Below are 21331 nucleotides of genomic sequence, written 5' to 3'. Positions count from 1 at the left end.
ATTGTTTTGCTTGGCTATCTTTCTTCTTTGTTTTCTGCGTCCTTTCGTTCGTTTGTTTGCTTGTTTGTTTGTTTGTATATTTTTTTTTGTCGTTCCTCTACGAACTTATTTCCTACCTTGCTTTTTTTATTTTTTTCATTCTCTTTTTTATCCTTTTTTGTCTTTTTTTTGTTTCTATCCTACTTTACTCATTTCCATACTTGTTTCTTTATTTTTCCCCTTCATTTCTCTCATTTCTCCTTTCATTCTTGCATCTTCCTTTTCTTCTTTCCTTCCTTTCGTGTTTGCTTCTTTCTTTCCTTCATCCTTCCTTCCTTCCTTAAACCTTTCTTTCACCTCCCTTTCTTGCTTTTTCACGTACCTTCTCATGCACCAGTGGATTGGAAAAATAGGGTATTAAAGAAAGACAAACAAGGGGAAGGAAGGAAGGAAGGAAGATAAGAATACGAAGCTAGAATCTTAATTTCTCTCCTTTTCAATACGAGAGAAGAAAAAAAGTGAGACGTAGAAAGAGAGAAGAGTCGGGCAAAGGAGGACAAGGAGGGAGATATGGAGAGAGAGAAAAGGGAAGAGAAACTAAGACAGAGGGGAGAAGTTTATGGAGTGTAGGTTCTGCAGGCTGCCTTTCTTTCCCTCCCGTCCTGCTGAGAAGATAAAGAGAGCTGAATATAAAGAGCGCTCTATGAAGGGCATAAGAGGAAGGGAAGGAGAAGTGAGAAAAAAAAAAGCAGAGCACAGAAGGAAGATAAGACAAAAAATAAGGAAGCATAACGATTTTGTTTAAACCAGAATTAGACACGTCCTTCCATGTTTAGACTGAGACCACTTAGGGTGCGTCTTAGTGTAAACCCCCAAGCTGGTGGTCCTCCGGGGGTAGGAGTGTTAGCAGAGGGGAGGGAAGACTAGGAGGGAGTTGGAGAGGTGAGCTTTAGTGAAGGAGGGAAGACAAGGAATAGAGGAAGAAAGAGATGGAGTACTTGGTATCATCTCTATTGTCTGTTGTTTAAAGAGGATGTGAGGAGGGTTTTGTAGGGCAGGTGTGGGCTGAGGTGTGGGTTTGCACGTGTGTGGCGTAGGCAGATGTATGTTTGCGTGTGTTTACTTGATATCAAACAGGTATCCAGTTTTGTGTGGGTGAGTTGTGGGTCTGCAGATGTGTATTGTGGAGCAGATGTGTTGTATAGAGCAGGTTTGTGGTGGGTTTGCAGGTGTGTGATGTGTAACAGGTGTGTGCACGTTTGTTTACCAGAAATTTATTAGAGCCAGGTGCGTGGTGGTGGCGGAGAACAGGTGCACGTGGTACTTATTAGCAATCGCCAGGTGTGTGATTGTACAAGAACAGGTATTTCGTAGCAAGGAGTGATTTGAGAGCAGGTGCGGAGTGCTCAAGAGCAGGTGTGTGATGAACGGCTCGTATTTAGAGAGGTTTGCTTTCAGAACTAAAGAGAATTGAGATATTTTTCGAGATTTTTATAGTTAAGTCATCTCAGTGAGGCTTGGTCATCAAATTGCTAGGGAGGAAATAGAGACAAAGATTTGATTAAGCAAGAAAGTTAAGGCACCAGGAAAGATGACTACTAAAAAGCGAGAACAGGTCAGGAGTTCAATTATTGCTGTTATTGTATTAGAGCTACATGTGTGTGTGTGTGTGTGTGTGTGTGTGTGTGTGTGTGTGTGTGTGTGTGTGTGTGTCAGGGGTGGAGGAGGTGAAGGGGAGGTGAGGCAACTCCCATCCTGGCGCAACAGTCGTGCCCCATGTGTGTGTGTGTGTGTGTGTGTGTGTGTGTGTGTGTGTGTGTGTGTGTGTGTGTGTGTGTGTGCTATGAGTGACCGACACGCCATCATAGTGAACTGGCGGTGATGCCTCCCTGTGATTGTGACGGCCACCTGCTGTGAACCCATAACACACACACACACACACACACACACACACACACACACACACACACACACACACACACACACACACACACACACACACACACACACATACACAAACACACTCACACACAAACACACGCACACACACACAGGTGAAGATGCCACCTCTCTATTCTCGCTGCACGCATGACCCAAGCTGGAGGGATATGGGACTGTCAGAGAGAAGTCGCTCTTTTAACACCAGATGGACCGAGGACGACCTGAAACTCCGCTACTCCCACGCTGTATTGAGACTCGTGATAGGTCAGGCGAGGTCAGGAGCCACGAGCTGGATTACTAATACGTACCACAATGACACCTGGTTTTATTGCTTTATTGAGGGGTCACAGCGCCATGGTTGCAGGTGGCATGGGAGCGGGCGGAGAGAGGGGTACCGAAGCCCGAGGGTAGTGGGCGGGGTTGAGCGGGGCGGGATTGCGTGGGTAGGGGAGGGGCTGTGAGGGGGTGTGTGGGTCTCCTCGGCGTGACCTGGCCGTGGGCTGAGGGGTGACCTCGGTGCCGCAACCTCGGTGACTCATGCCGCCTGCACCTGCGCCCCAACGTCTGCCACACGGGGCGCTCCCTCGCCCTGGCGCCCTGAGGAATGCCCTGCAGGAAGGCACACGTTGGGAGATATCGAGGACTCCACTGGTGTGCCCTTCAAGGGGAGGGTGAGGCGCAGGGGGCAGTGAGAGGTGAGGGGTCGCCAGCTGGCCCAATAAGATCAGCCGCCAGTAATTGCCGCTTCAAAGCCGCACGCAAAAAATCACACTCGCCTTCGCTCCGCCGCGCCGCTGAGCCGCCGCCACCTGCAAGGACGCACGTTTTGCAATTATCTGCTGCAGCCCCGCCAGGAGGAGCCGCTCAGCCCGCTGCGCCCCGTGAGGTGTCGTGACAGGCCTGACCTCCCCGCCGTGACCCCGCCAGCTCCCGCGCGACTCCTGAAGTGATGGAAAAGACACAGACCAGTCACGCACGACAAGGTCTGACTAATAATGCTGTCGCCAGTGATGAGGTGACAGGACATCTGATGGCAAGGAGCCGGGGCGTCCTGACTGATGACCACGACCATCACGACCCTGTGCTGCCTCCGGACGCGAAGTGAAGCGCCTTCTCCTCCTCCTCCTCCTCCTCCTCCTCCTCCTCCTCCTCCTCCTCCTCCTCCTCCTCCTCCTCCTCCTCCTCCTCTAATACCACCACCACTTAGCACAGTATTTACGAAAGTATGATCATGAACCGATAACGTTCCCACGAAATGACTTCCTATTAACAGAATGACAAGGGGAAGCAAAGACCGCATCGCAGTAGTGGCCGCTGCAGCAGCAGCAGCAGGAGTAGGTCAGCGGGGACGCGACGCCCTTGGTTGACTGGCCGCTGGGGACTCGATCCTCGCCGGCTAATGACAGAGCACGAAGCTGACGGGTATAACCAATGGCTAATTGCACGTAAATGAGAATGCTCCATTTTAGGCAATTTAGCGAGACATAGAAGGAATGTGTACTGCCCAGCGTGTGACGGGCCGCGGTGACTGGTCCGCGGAGAGAGAGAGAGAGAGAGAGAGAGAGAGAGAGAGAGAGAGAGAGAGAGAGAGAGAGAGAGAGAGAGAGAGAGAGAGAAATTTAATTGCGATGTCGAAGTTTACTATTCCAAATAACTGTACCTGCAATACCGGAAACAATTTAAGAGAGAGAGAGAGAGAGAGAGAGAGAGAGAGAGAGAGAGAGAGAGACGAACTAGTGAAAAGAAAAGCGAGGGAATGGATTGGAGGAAACAAAGAGGTGTGAAGGGAAAGGCGTGCGTCACCTTCAGACACTCCCCCAGCCCTCTCCCATCAGGCCCTACACAAGTACACCAAACCCATAAAATGACACCACAGCCTCAACACGGAAACTCAGATTCTCACTCGATTGAGACTGATAATTTCTTGCAGCTTCCCTTATTTTCTTACGTTCTCATTTTCTAATTTGATTCACCTGTGCTGTGACTTCCCGTAGAGTTTGCTTACGTATTACCGTATTTCTATGGTATACGTAAACGATGCACCTTAATATCATTGTTGATGTAAATGACTGCAGTTGATTTGGTCTTTCAAAGCGAAGTTATTTTTTCTACGGTGATTTTTTTCTTTTGTGGTGAATGCTAGTAATATACATAGCCATATATGCATACACTAGTTTTCTCAGTCATTGATCCCTTTCACTGGTAAACTCTGGAACGCCTTGCCTGCTTCTGTATTTCTTTCTGCCTATGACTTGGATTCCCTCAAGACGGAGGTTTCAAGATTTCTCTGTGTAATTTTGGACTTGCTTTCGGACTCCTCTGTTTGGGGACTGGCATCCTCAGTGGGCTATACTTCTAGTTTTGTCGACCTTGACCGAAACCCCCGTGCATAAAAAATAAAAAGAGAAAGAAAAGCTAAAAATAAAAAAAATAAATAAAACGCTTCAAAATTCAATAAGTCATAGTAATAAAGAAAAAAACGAAAAAAAAGTAGCTTTAACACTCTATAAGTCGTAGAAATAAAGAAGAAACAAAACAAAAAATAACCAGCATTCTGTAAATCGCAGGAATAAAGAAAAAAATTATCTTTAAAACTCTTCAAGTCGTAGGAATAAAGGAAAAATAACTTCAATATTCTGTAAGTTGTAGAAATAAAGAAAAAAGAAAAGAAAACCAGCTTCAAAATTCTTAAAGCCGTAGGAATAAGATAAGTATTATCTCGTAAAGCATCTATGGGTGTCCTCTCCTTGGTCTCGTCCTTTCCTTCTAGCTGGGCGAGATACTTTCACTGCAGGAGTTATTGGGTCCTCTGCCACCACCACCACCACCACCACCTTCCTTTTACAGTGACACGCGTTATTCACTCCAACACCTGAGAAAAGTTAACTCCCTACACTGTTCTCTCTCTCTCTCTCTCTCTCTCTCTCTCTCTCTCTCTCTCTCTCTCTCTCTCTCTCTCTCTCTCTCTCTCTCTCTCTCTCGTCTTCATCGCCATTAGTCTTCTTTTTTCCTTTATTTCCTTTGTTTTTCTTTGTTTCCTGTTCATACAATATTTGGTTTTCCCTTTTTGTTTCCTCTTGCTTTTCTTCTTGAGTGTATGTGAATTGTATATACAACTTTCTTTTTCTTTCTTTCCCTTTCTTCCTCTTTTTTTTTCTCTTCTTTTCCCTCTCTCCTTTATTCTCTCGTCTATCTGTTTACCTGTCCCACGTTTAATTCTCTCTCTCTCTCTCTCTCTCTCTCTCTCTCTCTCTCTCTCTCTCTCTCTCTCTCTCTCTCTCTCTCTCTCTCTCTCTCTCTCTCTCTCTCTCTCTCTCGTTTCTTCTTCCGTTTCTTCTCTTTATTCGCGTTTTAACCTTTCCACTTAACTGTTTACCTTCATATTTATCTTGATTATCTCCCTTCCCTTCTCCCTTCCTTACCCGCCCTTCCTCCGTCCCTCTACCTTACCCTCCCTCCTTTCCTCCTTGTCATTCTTGTATGTTGTCATTATTTTTCCTCCTCTTATTTGCTCGTAATTTTAATCTTCATTATCTCATTCCCTAATGTATTTGGTTAACACTCTTATCCTTTGCTAGTTTGATTTGTACTCTCTCTCTCTCTCTCTCTCTCTCTCTCTCTCTCTCTCTCTCTCTCTCTCTCTCTCTCTCTCTCTCTCTCTCTCTCTCTCTCTCTCTCTCTCTCCCGATATGGTTATCCTCATTTCCCTCTCTCTTCTCTATCTTTTCATTCCCTCCTCCCTCACACTTCCTCCCTTCGTTACATCTCCATTACTCGGCCCCCTACGACTCTCACTATATGTACATTTCCATTAGAGAGAGAGAGAGAGAGAGAGAGAGAGAGAGAGAGAGAGAGAGAGAGAGAGAGAGAGAGAGAGAGAGAGAGAGAGATCGTTACCTTCAGAATCGTTCATGCTCTCCGCCCACAGACCCAGACTTTACTATGTTCCTTGGGTCGTGCATGGGCGGCGTGGGTCAAGGGTCACGGGTCAGGCAGAGGCACTGGCGACAGGGGTGGGCAGTTCTGGCCGGGGAGTTGCACATTGATCCTCGTGGGCGGGTTCCTGTAGGGCTTTCTTGGGACGTGTCAAGGAGGGCATGTTAAACTACCTCCTCCAGTCGGCGCTGACGGGGAAGTGGCGGTATTCTGGGACATAGGTATTCAGAAACACCTTGCTCTCTCACCACGACTATTTTCAAAGGCCACAGAGATTATTAGCAAGACTGTTTATCCTTTTAATAATGTAGAAATCATGTTAATCTGTCACTAGAACCTTAAGACCCTTGAAAACCTATGTAGACTTAATTAGAGCCTTCTGAAAGTAGTGAAGGTGCGGACAGAAGTGTTTCAAAATATGATTCATAGTCTGCTAGGGTGATCCAAAGAAACTTAGAGCCTCTAGCTTCCTTGGGGTGATCGCTGGGGTCTTGTAAGGCAGCCGTGGCGCAGAGCTAAGCCATCGGGAGTCCTCGTTGCAGAGACCTCATAAAGACTGCACTGAGGGTGAAGATAAGCACCGTTCCACCCATACACCCCTTCCTCTAGCCTCCATCTCCGTGACCCGACTTCATACTCCGCCAGGCTGTGGGCGATGCTGTGGGCGGCTGTGACTCGCCCCTTGTGAACTATAGAGAAAATAGGGTGGGCGGCGAGCTGGTTCTGGCGACGGTGTGGGCCGGAGACTCCGATGGTACCACTGATAAATTGTCCAAGGCAAATCTGCTCCTTGAACGCTTTCTATAAAATCACCGACCTCCGCCCTTTCCCCTCCCACCGCCACGCCCGCGCCTGCCACGCTGTGTTAACGTCCTCGGGAGCCGCAGCACGGGTCCCTGGGAACAGCTGTGCATCATATCCTTTGGTGGCTCCTCCTCCTCCTTCCTCACCAGCCAACTCCTTATTCTTCTTTCGCTCTTCGTTCTCTTCTAGTCCTCCTCTACCTTCACTCCCTCGCTCCTCCTCCTCCTCCTCCTCCTCCTCCTCCTCCTCCTCCTCCTCCTCCTCCTCCTCCTCCTCCTCCTCCTCTTCTACCCTTCATTCACGCTCCCCTTCCCTTCTTCTCCCTTAAACTATTCTTAACCTACTCCACTTAATCTCCTCTCTCTCTCTCTCTCTCTCTCTCTCTCTCTCTCTCTCTCTCTCTCTCTCTCTCTCTCTCTCTCTCTCTCTCTCTCTCTCTCTCTCTCTCTCTCTCTCCCCCCCCTTACGAATCATTCCACCCACTTACACTCCGCCAAATTAGCTCCGCATCAGCCAGTCTGAAAGTAGAGCAGGAAGGAAAAACTAAGAGAGAGAGAGAGAGAGAGAGAGAGAGAGAGAGAGAGAGAGAGAGAGAGAGAGAGAGGGAGGAAACAAGCCCTTTAATAGCTACTCAAGGAGGGAAAAGAAAATGAAAAGAAATGACCACACTGTAACTGCCACCCTTCAACCTCCGAGTCGCCGTGATAAGTGGTGTTAGGGGCTTGATTTATTGGCCAGATAGCCGCTGCATTAAAGGGCGGTGCGGCGAGGGCGGGGCGGGGCAGGATCCTCGTCTACCTGATGGCAAGACGACTGGAGACGCCCCTCGTGATGGCCCAGGGGCGTGGAGGTATCCTGGGGAGGTGGTACTAGGGTTACGCTTGACTTCTGTGTGTGTGTGTGTGTTTGTGTGTTTTCGTATTTCTTTTTTTTTAAGGGGAGATTCTAGTTTAGGGCAACAAAAACGTTATAGATAAATAAACTACACTCCCAGTAAATTTCCCTCTGTTCAAACATATATTACAGCTTACCTACACCACATAAAATGCCAGCGGAGTTGACAGTCCCACAAAAAAAAAAGAAACCAACACACACACACACACACACACACACACACACACACACACACACACACACACACACACACACACACACACACACACACACACACACACACACAAACCTGAAGTCACGTAGCCAGTCAACATGCAAGAGGTGAATAGTAAAGGATAATTAAGGAGAGGAGTCAAGACGCGCGCCCATAACCTGCCATCCTCTTGCCATCCTTCAAAGGGGAGAGGGAAACTTGAGGACCTCCCCGGAATACTTGTAACGTAGAGGGCGTGATGCGTGTTGGGAAGCTGCGGGTGGGCGTTAAGAGGGAAATTTACAAGGGTGAGGGAGGGGCGGGATTAAATGTGGCGGGGAGGGTAGGGCAAGCAGTAAGAGGCAGACCGTGAGGCCCGCCCCGCCTCGGCCCGCTCCTCCTCGGCCCGCCCCTCTCCGGCCCACCCCTCCAGTGACCTACAGGACATATTTGGGCAGGGGCGGGCGGCAGGCGTGCCAAGGGGAATAGGCGGTGTCAAGTGGATGAGAAGAAGGAGGAGGAGGAAGAGGAAAAGGAAAAGGAGAACAATCTCAAACACACACACACACACACACACACTTAAGAGTCACAGCCATTTAACATTCCCAGACGAACTCTAACTTTTAATGTCCTGGGTCTCTCTCTCTCTCTCTCTCTCTCTCTCTCTCTCTCTCTCTCTCTCTCTCTCTCTCTCTCTCTCTCTCTCTCTCTCTCTCTCTCTCTCTCTCTCTCTCTCTCTCTCTCTCTCTCTCTCTCTCTCTCTCTCTCTCTCTCTCTCTCTCTCTCTCGTCAAGTCCATAACTCACTTAAACCATGTGGGTGTTGGTCCTTCTGTCGTCTCCTGCCTCGCCTCTTTTGCTGCGTTGACGTCTTCCTCCTCCTCCTCCTCCTCCTCCTCCTCCTCCTCCTCCTCCTCCTCCTCCTCCTCCTTTCCATTTTTATCGTCATCCTTTATGGTATCTTATTTTCCACCCCTGTCTTTCCCCCTGTCATTTTCTCTCATTTTTTCCCTTCATTCAAACATCCTTATTTTCTCTTATCCTTCGTATCTTTATTTATAGATCTCCCCCTCCTCCTCCTACTCAGTGTCGCTCAGGAAAAGAAAGGGAAGACGCAGGTCAGGGCGAAGGGTCACGGGTCACCTTGCGGGTCAACAAGGCAATGTTCACGTGAAATTATGTTCAGGGAGAAATAAAGTCGAGATCATGGTGTATATACTTCTTGTGTCTGAGGGAACTTATGGGAAAAAGACCCGTAGTAGTAGTAATAGTAGTAGTAGTAGCAGTAGCAGTAGTAGTGGGGATGGTGGTGTTGGTGGTGTTTAAACTAGGAAAACATCACGGCCTTAAAAAAAAAATTGACTCGTTTTCTCTCTCTCAAACAAGTTAATGAACCCTTGTCTTGTCTCGCGGCAACTGAGTGAGTTAAGCTAAGAGGATGTTCGGGGCATTAGAGATCACCATTTATAACTTCAAACAAGAGTGATTGGAGTTCGGTCGCGTTTCCAGATGATGAACGAAGCTTTGTCTCTCTTCCAGCCGGGTGATTCGAGTGACGGTTCGAGGTTCCAGGAGGCGGGCGTGGGTCCCGTGTTCCGCCTGGAGATCCCGAGCTGCCGCCTGGAGGACGCCGGCGCCTACAGCATTGTCGCCAAGAACGAGCATGGAGAGGCCCGGGCCGTCGTCTCTTTGCAGGTGTATGCTAAAGGTGAGTGTGAGTGTTTTTTCAAGCACTGGAGAAGGTTAATGCCAATGAGGAAAGAGCACAGTGAAGTGTTTTGTTTCTTTCATTCACAGGGAGAAGTTAATTACACAGGGAAAAGAGTACAGTGAAGGGTGTTTTCATGCACAGGGAAAAATCAATAACACAGGAAGGAGAGCATATTAAAGTTTGGGTAAATTTATAGTTTAAGCCAATGTCCCCAATCTCTACCCACGGCCCACGGCGTTATTATTAATTTCCGACAAGTAGTGTAATCATTAGAAATTATGTGAATAGTGAGAAGAACAGAATGAGGTAGGTTATTACCACGTAGTGTGTAATGGCTTAAACTATAATAAAACCCTAACCTAACCTAACCTAACAACTGTAGTTCAGGCAACAATACACCATTTATGTTTACCTGTGGACTTAGAAAAAGTTGAGAGCGCTGTGCATTCCCAGGCCTATTTTGGCGTTATTATTAATTTCCGACAAGTAGTGTAATCATTAGAAATGATGTGAATAGTAAGAAGAACAAAATGAGGTAGGTTATTACCACGTAGTGTGTAATGGCTTAAACTATAATAAAACCAAAGTTTGTTTTTCTTGCACATGGAGAAGTTATTAACACTGGTAAGAGAGTACAGTAAAGTTTGTTTGTTTGTTTGTTTGTTTTCATACACAAAAAGAGATTATTGTGAGCTTTCTTTTTTTCATGCACTGGGAGAAGTTAATGCCATTGAAGAAAGAGAATACAATGAAGTTTGTTTTCGTAGGGTTGAGTTTAGGATAATCAATCGATGTTGTGCCTAGGAAAAGTCTTGTGGGTTTAGGGTAGTGTCATAGAAACAGTGCCTCGCTGATTTGTGTAGAAAGAGTGAGTTGTTATGATGATTTGTTGTCCCTCATCGTTCACGCAAGTTTCTTCCGCAGGTGTGAAGGTTGACATGGAAGGACGACCGGTGAAGAGAGGGTGAGTACAAGGTGGTGGTGTGGTGTATGGGGCTGGAGGACACGTGTTTTTATTTATTTATTTTTTTTATTATTGTCAGCAGTTTCTTCTTCTTCTTCTTCTGCTGCTGCTTCTTCTTCTTCTTCTTCTGCTGCTGCTTCTTCTTCTTCTTCTTTTCTTTCTTTTCTTTCTTTTCTTTTCTTCTACTTATTTTCTTTTCTTGTCTTCTACTTATTTTCTTTTCCTTTTCTTTCTTTTCTTTCTCTTCTCTTTTCTCTTCTCTTTTCTCTTCTCTCTCCTCTCCTCTTCTTCTTCTTCTTCTTCTTCTTGAAGCTTCTTCTTCTTCTTCTTAAAGCTTCTTCTTCTTCTTCTTCTTAAAGCTTCTTCTTCTTCTTAAAGCTTCTTCTTCTTCTTCTTCTTCTTCTTCTTCTTCTTCTTCTTCTTCTTCTTCTTCTTCTTCTTCTTCTTCTTCTTCTTCTTCTTCTTCTTCTTCTTCTTCTTCTTCTTCTTCTTCTTCTTCTTCTTCTTCTTCTTCTTCTTCTTCTTCTTCTTCTTCTTCTTCTTCTTCTTCTTCTTCTTCTTCTTCTTCTTCTTCTTCTTCTTCTTCTTCTTCTTCTTCTTCTTCTTCTTCTTCTTCTTCTTCTTCTTCTTCTTCTTCTTCTTCTTCTTCTTCTTCTTCTTCTTCTTCTTCTTCTTCTTCTTCTTCTTCTTAAAGCTTCTTCTTCTTCTTCTTCTTCTTAAAGCTTCTTCTTCTTCTTCTTCTTCTTAAAGCTTCTTCTTCTTCTTCTTCTTCTTAAAGCTTCTTCTTCTTCTTCTTCTTCTTAAAGCTTCTTCTTCTTCTTCTTCTTCTTAAAGCTTCTTCTTCTTCTTCTTCTTCTTAAAGCTTCTTCTTCTTCTTCTTCTTCTTAAAGCTTCTTCTTCTTCTTCTTCTTCTTAAAGCTTCTTCTTCTTCTTCTTCTTCTTAAAGCTTTTTCTTCTTTTTCTTCTTCTTCTTCTTCTTCTTCTTAAAGCTTCTTCTTCTTCTTCTTAAAGCTTCTTCTTCTTCTTCTTCTTAAAGCTTCTTCTTCTTCTTCTTCTTAAAGCTTCTTCTTCTTCTTCTTCTTAAAGCTTCTTCTTCTTCTTCTTCTTCTTCTTCTTCTTCTTCTTCTTCTTCTTCTTCTTCTTCTTCTTCTTCTTCTTCTTCTTCTTCTTCTTCTTCTTCTTCTTCTTCTTCTTCTTCTTCTTCTTCTTCTTCTTCTTCTTCTTCTTCTTCTTCTTCTTCTTCTTCTTCTTCTTCTTCTTCTTCTTCTTCTTCTTCTTCTTCTTCTTCTTCTTCTTCTTCTTCTTCTTCTTCTTCTTCTTCTTCTTCTTCTTCTTCTTCTTCTTCTTCTTCTTCTTCTTCTTCTTCTTCTTCTTCTTCTTCTTCTTCTTCTTCTTCTTCTTCTTCTTAAAGCTTCTTCTTCTTCTTCTTCTTAAAGCTTCTTCTTCTTCTTCTTCTTAAAGCTTCTTCTTCTTCTTCTTCTTAAAGCTTCTTCTTCTTCTTCTTCTTAAAGCTTCTTCTTCTTCTTCTTCTTAAAGCTTCTTCTTCTTCTTCTTCTTAAAGCTTCTTCTTCTTCTTCTTCTTAAAGCTTCTTCTTCTTCTTCTTCTTAAAGCTTCTTCTTCTTCTTCTTCTTCTTCTTCTTCTTCTTCTTCTTCTTCTTCTTCTTCTTCTTCTTCTTCTTCTTCTTCTTCTTCTTCTTCTTCTTCTTCTTCTTCTTCTTCTTCTTCTTCTTCTTCTTCTTCTTCTTCTTCTTCTTCTTCTTCTTCTTCTTCTTCTTCTTCTTCTTCTTCTTCTTCTTCTTCTTCTTCTTCTTCTTCTTCTTCTTCTTCTTCTTCTTCTTCTTCTTCTTCTTCTTCTTCTTCTTCTTCTTCTTCTTCTTCTTCTTCTTCTTCTTCTTCTTCTTCTTCTTCTTCTTCTTCTTCTTCTTCTTCTTCTTCTTCTTCTTCTTCTTCTTAAAGCTTCTTCTTCTTCTTCTTCTTCTTCTTCTTCTTCTTCTTCTTCTTCTTCTTCTTCTTCTTCTTCTTACTTCTTCTTCTTCTTCTTCTTCTTCTTTCTTCTTCTTCTTCTTCTTCTTCTTCTTCACTTCTTCTTCTTCTTCTTCTTCTTCTTCTTCTTCTTCTTCTTCTTCTTCTTAAAGCTTCTTCTTCTCTTTCTTCTTAAAGCTTCTTCTTCTTCTTCTTCTTCTTAAAGCTTCTTCTTCTTCTTCTTCTTCTTAAAGCTTCTTCTTCTTCTTCTTCTTCTTAAACTTCTTCTTCTTCTTCTTCTTCTTCTTCTTCTTCTTCTTCTTCTTCTTCTTCTTCTTCTTTCTAGCTTCTTCTTCTTCTTCTCTAAAGCTTCTTCTTCTTCTTCTTCTTAAAGCTTCTTCTTCTTCTTCTTCTTAAAGCTTCTTCTTCTTCTTCTTCTTAAAGCTTCTTCTTCTTCTTCTTCTTAAAGCTTCTTCTTCTTCTTCTTCTTAAAGCTTCTTCTTCTTCTTCTTCTTAAAGCTTCTTCTTCTTCTTCTTCTTCTTAAAGCTTCTTCTTCTTCTTCTTCTTAAAGCTTCTTCTTCTTCTTCTTCTTCTTAAAGCTTCTTCTTCTTCTTCTTCTTCTTCTTCTTCTTCTTCTTCTTCTTCTTCTTCTTCTTCTTCTTCTTCTTCTTCTTCTTCTTCTTCTTCTTCTTCTTCTTCTTCTTCTTCTTCTTCTTCTTCTTCTTCTTCTTCTTCTTCTTCTTCTTCTTCTTCTTCTTCTTCTTCTTCTTCTTCTTCTTCTTCTTCTTCTTCTTCTTCTTCTTCTTCTTCTTCTTCTTCTTCTTCTTCTTCTTCTTCTTCTTCTTCTTCTTCTTCTTCTTCTTCTTCTTCTTCTTCTTCTTCTTCTTCTTCTTCTTCTTCTTCTTCTTCTTCTTCTTAAAGCTTCTTCTTCTTCTTCTTATTCTTCTTCTTCTTCTTCTTAAAGCTTCTTCTTCTTATTCTTAAAGCTTCTTCTTCTTCTTATTCTTAAAGCTTCTTCTTCTTCTTATTCTTAAAGCTTCTTCTTCTTCTTCTTATTATTCTTAAAGCTTCTTCTTCTTCTTCTTCTTCTTCTTAAAGCTTCTTCTTCTGCCCAGTAAGCAGTGCGATGTTTTGTAGCCGCACAGTCTGTCGCCATGACCAATACATGGACTCTGAGTGAGAAACACGACTTATCTATCATTGCATGGAGTTTACATGTTATAACTGCTGTAGCAGCACCAGTATTACGTAGACTAGATGTAGAGAATAGGGTTTCAAGAAACATTTGCTGCTTGTGCAGCGTGATGGAGCGTGCGCCGGTGGTGACGCGGCCCCTGCAGGACGTACGCTGCTGCGACGGAGACTCGATCACCCTCGAGGCTCAAGTGGACGCCCCGAAGAACGCCACCATCCGCTGGGAGAAGCAGGGCAAGGTGGGTGGCATCCTGTCCTAGCTGTCTGTTTAGCTGTACCGGAAAGGAAGGCCAGTTTTGGAGTCTGCCACCTTCAGGGAGCCTTTTTTCTTTCTTATTTCTTGTACTAAGCCAGGGTCTCTCTTGCACGATAAATAGTTACTGGCTTCTTGATAGTTCACAGTTTAGTTATGCTTGAAAGCCAGACTTGCAGTAAGTATTGCGTAACTCATAAGTCAAATATCATTGCCTCCTCCATCATACCATTAGTCACACTGCTTACCCCCTGACCTCCCCTCCTTCTCCCCGCAGCTGCTGAAGCTTGGCGGTGACCTGGAGAGTGACTGGGACGGATCGTGCGTGAGGCTAAAGATTCACGAGGTGTACCCAGAGGACGAGGGCGAGTACTCGTGCATCATCCTGAGTGACCTGGGCAAGGCTGTCACCTCTGCCACCCTCATAGTGGAGAGTGAGTGACGCCAAACTATTACTTTGACACGAACTAACCTAACCTAACCTAAGTTACAGTAAAAGCTTAATATTACTATTTTAGGAAGAAGGAAGTTACTTATATCCAAAAATTAATTTTATTCAGTGGACATTATAGTGAGATAATATAGTGAATTAGTATAGTAAAATCTCAAAATAGGTACCTTAACTGCTTTTTGTGGAGAAGGAAGTTTTTATATTCAAAAAATAATTATATATAATGGTCATCATAGTGAGATATGTTACTTTCTCCATAAAGTGAGATATGTTAATTCCTCACAGCTCTTTGCCAGTATGTTTGACGGGCTTTCCTTGCAGTGGCTGATGACAAGGAGAACGATGTAACAGTCCAGCTAGACTACCGAGCAGACCTCTCCCGCAGGACCACACCCTCCAGGACCACGCCTTCCAGATACTCTCGCTCCCCATCCTTCCAGCGTAAGTCCAGAGCCCCTCCCCTGGACACCTTCCTCCTGCTGGGTTGGTGCCCCTGGGTGTATGTGTATGGTACTACTTGTACATTTTGTATGGCTATGTATCTGAGGTTCTTTGTCTTCACTGGGGAAATTCTTAGTCTTCTTCAGGTTCTCTAATTGGTGATAGGTCTTCCTGTGTTTTTGGTGAGTGAAAAATAGTCCCCATTAATCAGATAATGTGATTAAATAATAGTGCATTCATCATAATTTGTATATAAGACTTTACTTCATTTCTCACTTATCATATAAAGAAAATGTCTTGAGAGAAATATTTATCTTCATCTTAATGCTTTTGTATATAAATTTCTCTTTCAGACAGCTCTGCATAAACATCAAAATCTTTCTCTTGAATTAATTTGACTTACATCTTAATGCTTTTGTATATAAAATTTCTCTTCAAACAGCTCGCCTTAAACTACAAAAATTTAAGTTGAAGATTCACTTGGAGCTAAATTTTATGGTGTAGACTGTGGCTTAGTTGTGCTTGGAGAATAGTGAAAGCCAAAGGGAGTAGTAGTAGTAGTAGTAGTAGTAGGAGAGAGAGAGAGAGAGAGAGAGAGAGAGAGAGAGAGAGAGAGAGAGAGAGAGAGAGAGAGAGAGAGAGAGAGAGAGAGAGAGAGCAGCATCAAAATAGTATCCATTAACTTATTTGACACAAGTGATATCAGAGAGCAACAGGTGATGGTAAAAAAGGAAAATTGGGTGGACCAAAAAAGACCAGAGCATGAAAGATAGCATGGGTAGTGCCAAAGTTAAGTAGATGGCACTGTGCAGATAATGGATAGCATTATAGAAAAAAAAATGATGTAGCAAAAGAGGCTGGTTATGTTAGGAAAGCTAGTAGTATTAAAGAAAGACAGAGGTAACAGTAGACAGGTAGTGACAGATGATAAAAGGCACTTGGTAAAATAGGAAATCTTAAAAAGGGGGAGAGACATTCAAACTGTTCAGGATAAAACATTCAGGATAAATAGATGGTTTATGATAGAAAATATATGCAGTTATAGAGAATAAAGTTAGAAGACAGGTGATGTTAAGGTTAAGAGTTGGGTGGTTTATTATAGACCGGTAAATGGAGTTGTAGAGAGCTAAGCTAGAAGAGAGGTGACGTTAAGGTTAAGAGAGGCTGGAGGTGTGAGTGTGGTGGCTGTCTTGCAGGTGAAGGTAGTGCTCACTCTTGGGCTGGCGTTGGCTGGCGAGAACCCTCCATCAGCATCTCCCACTGGCGGCCTCTCTCTCGCGGCTCCTCCCCGCTGCTGCTAGGTCAGCCCCCTCAGAACTCCCCAATAGCATTCCCTTCCCTGCACACATGATCCCCCATAATAAATGCCATTACATAGCCTCCCAAAAATCATTCTCACCACTGCACACACCATCTCCTCCCATAAAAAATACCACTACATTAGCCTTCCAAAACATCTTCAACAGGATCTCCTATTACAACTCCTCCTATCCTCTCAGTAATATTTTCATCTCTCACACATAAAGCATCCTATAAACAAGACCACATTTCATTTGACTCCCACAAGAACAAACAAACTTATTCTACACACAGCATCTCTCACCACTGGCAAAAGTATTCCATCCCATTCACAGAGACCATTTCACTTGTACCTACATTGCAACCATAGATAAATGCCTCCCCTGCCCCTGTACAGAAACAGAAGTCCCCCCACAAGTAACAGTCCTAAGTCCCTAACTCTGCCACTCAGTTTGGGTCTAATGTGAAGCCTTTCCATGAGAGTACAGGCCGGCATTTGGTTTGAGGTTCTTAACACCAGACAGTTTTGATGATGTAACCTTTTTGAGGCAAGACCAGACTACTCTTGTGCATACTTCTTTTTATATACTAAGCCAAAATGTTTCTTCTCTGCATTTCTGAACTAATGGTAAAGTTATTCTGTGCACTAAACATGCCCTCTTCCATCTCTTTCAGCTAACATTTGGGAAAACTTGGTAATTTTTGTTAACTACACCTTTTTCCTACGTCTATGAATTGTAATTGTGCTTTAATCTGTAACTGTTTCTTTAATCTGTGACCTGCAATAATAAATACTTGCTGGTATCATGGCAAGAAGGGAGTCTGAAGGTGGTGGTAAAGAGTATAAATGTGACTCCATTGCATGTGTTATGAATGTGTTTGGCAAGGCTCCTGATAAAGATGGTATTGCATGGACAAAACTAGTGTGAACTTACCATTGTATTTCAGGGGTTTTATTCATTCAATACCAAAACATTTCATGAAGTAATTTAGAAGGAAATGAAGGAACACACATGCCTTTCAATTCATGAGCCTTTTGTTCAAGTCTTATTTTCTCCACCAATTCAATAAGCTTCCACACTACAACAACTCAGGAAATTTTATTGGGCAATTATTTGTACAGTTGTGGTTATAAGTCAGTAATTATCTATTCTCACTTCTACTGTGTTCTACATATTTCCCTCCATGCTCAGTCCTCAAATCTGCTGGTAAACTTCTTAGAAAACCTGATAACTGATAGATTCTTACCAGATCAAAATACTTTAGATTATAGGAAAGTGCTCAATATAGTCAAAATGTCTTAGGTTACTTGACTATTGACCATGACTGTACATCTGCTTAGACTGATGGCTTTCAAACTGGGAGTAAATATTCCCACTGATAATATAGCAATTTTTTTAGGGTAACTGAAAGGTGACAGAAAAATACAAGGAATCTAACAAACTGATAAAATATGTGATACTATGAGTTGAATAACAGACTTACTATGTCATAATGAATTGGTAATAGACCTGGAAAAGTAGATAATGTTTATGTAGTCCTTGCAACTATTCTTTTTTATCTTCACTTCTAAGTACTTTAATGTTTGAAAGTGTTTGTATTCACTTAGCATCCTGTATTTCCATTCCATTCTATAATTATCTCTTCCTTATCATAAACTTGTGAAAATGTTTGCATCCACATAGCATTTTTTACTTCCTTTCTATAACTACAAATCTTTTCCTTATCATAAAACTTCTGACTTCTTTTGCTTTCTCATGTTGATGTAAATCTTCATCCATAACCCTGCCTGACCCAACCCCTGTACCCCCAGCCCGTCGCCGCACACCAGACCCCATCCCACACACCAAGGGCAAGCGGTCACATGGCCCTAAGTTCTACTACATCCCACATGACCGCATTGTGGAGGAGGGAGAGACTGTGACCTTCCAGTGTGCTGTCAAAGGTCAGCTGAGTTGTGGCTTGAGAGGATGGATGGTGGATGGGGATGTGTAGAGGAGTGTGGAATGTGGTAATGTTCAAAGAAAAGTAGCAGGAATGGATGGGTTAAAGTAGGATAAGTAACAAAGAAAAAAAATTGCAAGAAGGACAGTAGATTTGGTTTCAGAAAAGAATGTTGGATTTCCGATCATGTTTTGTTACCAGATTTGGACTGTGACAAAAATTCATGTGTAATGTAAGTGTATTGTTTTTGTATGGAGAAGAAGCAGAAGAGCATGTGTATCTTTAACTACTGATTTTGTCTGGTGGAGAGCCAGTAGAATATGAGTATTTTAAGTATTAATCTTGTATGGAAAAGAACCATTGTGTATTTTTAAATATTAATCTTGCCAGAAGGAGAACAAATAGAGTATGAATATTTTTAGTATAATCCTGTTTGGAGGAGAACCAGTAGACATCAAAGACACAAGGTATGATAAGGAAACTCAGACCCACAAAGAGCATTCCTGACCATCCAGTGCCCCCGCAGGTCACCCCACGCCCCGGGCGGTGTGGGACAAGGACTCCCTCATCCTGCATGAGGGTGGTCGCTACAAGATGGAGGCGCTGAATGAGACAAGGACACTCGAGATTCCCAAAGTTACCCAACAAGACGGCGGTCTCTACCGGGTCACCATTGAGAACGACCTTGGAAGGGAACAGGCCACTGCCAGGCTGGACGTCATCAGTAAGTTAGGAGTTGTCTTGCACTCTAGAAATGTGAATGACCAAAATGCTTAGATTCTCTCTCTCTCTCTCTCTCTCTCTCTCTCTCTCTCTCTCTCTCTCTCATGTGAGACTCTGGTCTAGGTTAACAAAAACACTATAAAAAAGACTCATTGAAGCTGCCAGTCCCTAAACTGTATGGTGATGCTTCCTAATATTGCCTCAAAGTCTTACTATGCCCTTATACACTTTGCTTCAGCCACTGACTCACCAGGGATGCTTTGCCTTCTCACTCCTACAGAAGCATCAGGCAACAAGTACACAGGCTACGTGCGGTCCTGGTACTCCTCCCCCATCACCCCTCCACAGTTCACCCGGTCCATGCCGTCATCACGAGTGAGGGACGGTGGCCGCCTGCACCTCACCACCGAGTACCGTGGCTCCCCATTGCCTCAGGCCAAGTGGTATAGGTGAGTGGGGACTTGAGTGTGGAAGAGGCTGTGTGGAGTGATGCAGAGGTGAGACTAGATAGAGTGATGTAGAGGTGAGGCTGAATGTGGTGGGTGAGGTTTGGTAGAGTGATGGTGTGGTGTGGCTGAATGTGGTTAGTTAGGTTTGGTAGAGTGATGATGTGGTGAGTGAGGTTTGGTAGAGTGATGCAGTGGTAAGGTTGAAGTGTGGTGGGTGAGGTTCGATAGAGTGATGCAGTGGTAAGGTTGAAGTGTGGTGGGTGAGGTTTGGTAGAGTGATGGAGTAGTGAGGATGAAAGAGGGATGCTGTGGTGAGGCTGTGTGGGGTGCAGAAAGGTTTTCATATGATCTTTGTATTTTCTTTTCTTTAATATAGTAGAAATTGGTTGCTCAACATAGGATTTGCATCCATTAATTTAACTATGTGAGAAGGGCTTGTCCTCATAGACTCTTATATTGCAGAGGAAGTTGTAGAAGCACAGTACTGGCAGCAGATTTTATTGCTGGTATGAAGATAGGATTGTTGTATTTCATGAAACATAAACAAAAATAAAGGAATGCTGCCAGTACTTTGCATCTACATCTTCTTCATTTAAACATCAATACTGTATAGCTTGATTACTTTGGGCTATTTCAAAAGCAAAACATATCTGAACTAATTATTATTTCACTTCTCAGAAATCATGAGTTGCTGCCTCTCTGTGAGGACTATGTGCAAACTTGTGATGGCCGGTCAGCCTCCCTGGAGATCCCCTCAGTCTCCTCAGCAGATGCTGGCACCTACACCTGTGTGCTAGTCAATGATGCCGGCAAGACTGAATGTTCCTGCGAGGTCCGTAACAACATCAGGCATAGTTCTTGCAACTTCAAAAAATTACAGCGTAAACAATTTCATTCCAGGATCTTGTGTGATGTGCTTTAGGACATAAATTTACCTAAAGCACATTTCCATCATGTAAACCAAGATTTGCATTGACTTATGTTGTTAAAAGTACATGACTACTTCACTAGACATATATTGTGTTACTTTGGCATTATATTTCATGTCAGTTTGTTTTCTTGGCTTACATAAACTAATATTGTACAATACGCTCAGTGTTATAAACAAGACATCCTTTTCATGGTGACAGGTGGTGGTGGAGCATCACAACGAGAGACACAACCAGCCGCCATTCTTCCTGCGAGAACTCCAGGATATGACTGTCCTTGATGGTGATGAGGTGACGCTGTCTGTAAAGCTTTCAGGTGGGTCAAGCCACAAGTTGGTGCCAGGAGAGAATGGAAGAAGAACCATCCTTTAGCAAGCAGCATAAGCAAATCAGGATATGCAGTCATTACAGAACCATCAACTTGTAATTTTTCTTGTTTTGAAATATATGAAAACCGATTTATTCATTGACAAAAGTAGAATAGAATGCTTAAAGAAATCTTTTCCTTTGTTGTGTTTACTTTTTTATTACATTCCACCAGAGGCTGATTAGGTTAAAAGTGTGAGTGATGTATGTATGAGTGTGTGGTGCTTTGCCTGAGCCATCTTGTGTCGGATTACCAGCCAAGTATATAGACATAGACAGATTTACATTTCTCTTCCTTTCTTCCAGGGACTGAATGGGCTAAGAGTCTGAATGATGTGTGTATGAGTGTGTAGTGCTTTGTGTAGGCTATCCTTTGTGGGATTAGCAGCATGGTACACTAATAGATAAATTAACCTTTCTGTTTATTTCCTCCCCCTTCAGGCTCCCTCCCCATGAAGGTGGTGTGGGTGCGCAATGATAAGGTGTTGCCAGATAGCCAGGACTTCCGTTACCAGGATGACGGCAGTGGCACACACTCGCTGGTGATGCGTGACGTGTTCCCAGAGGACGCTGGTGTTTACATCTGTGAGGCATACAATGCTCATGGGGAGGCTCACTGCTACTGCCGCCTCAGAGTGCATGGTGAGTGTTTGGCACTGCACTGCGTGTGTCTGAAGATTCTTGTGTATTCTTAGTGGTAAGTGTGTACTGCATTGTATGGGTCTGAGGGTTCTTGAGTGTCTACAGTACCTAGAGTGATATGGTCATTTAGAAAGGATGGAAAGAAAATGAATGGCATGTCTTAAAAAGAAGTTGTAGGTACTTTAGGTGTGAGATGAAGGACAATGTTGGAATACTTTAGAGAGGGAATACTAGAAGATTGAGGAGAATGGGAGG

General features: G+C 43.3%; 1 protein-coding gene across 4 annotated transcripts in view; it reads left to right on the top strand.

Annotated features, from left to right (window-relative positions):
* Nucleotides 1-21331, top strand: part of LOC135112742 (myosin light chain kinase, smooth muscle-like) — a 93136-nt gene that overhangs the window by 62390 nt on the left and 9415 nt on the right. For 3 of the 4 annotated variants that reach the window (XM_064027518.1, XM_064027515.1, XM_064027516.1), the window contains 12 exons: nt 9286-9454; nt 10382-10421; nt 13686-13818; nt 14110-14266; nt 14605-14724; nt 15921-16025; nt 17837-17968; nt 18494-18691; nt 18971-19139; nt 19818-19971; nt 20270-20384; nt 20876-21076. In XM_064027518.1, the coding sequence (XP_063883588.1) occupies nt 9286-9454; nt 10382-10421; nt 13686-13818; nt 14110-14266; nt 14605-14724; nt 15921-16025; nt 17837-17968; nt 18494-18691; nt 18971-19139; nt 19818-19971; nt 20270-20384; nt 20876-21076 (1693 nt within the window). The remainder of the gene's footprint in view (nt 1-9285; nt 9455-10381; nt 10422-13685; nt 13819-14109; nt 14267-14604; nt 14725-15920; nt 16026-17836; nt 17969-18493; nt 18692-18970; nt 19140-19817; nt 19972-20269; nt 20385-20875; nt 21077-21331) is intronic. The other variant, XM_064027517.1, reaches the window with a different exon arrangement.

This window comes from Scylla paramamosain, chromosome 24 (assembly GCF_035594125.1).
Source record: "Scylla paramamosain isolate STU-SP2022 chromosome 24, ASM3559412v1, whole genome shotgun sequence".
NCBI classification, from domain to species: domain Eukaryota; kingdom Metazoa; phylum Arthropoda; class Malacostraca; order Decapoda; family Portunidae; genus Scylla; species Scylla paramamosain.
Note: the sequence above shows the minus strand (reverse complement) of the source record. Positions and strands in the feature narration are given on the sequence as shown.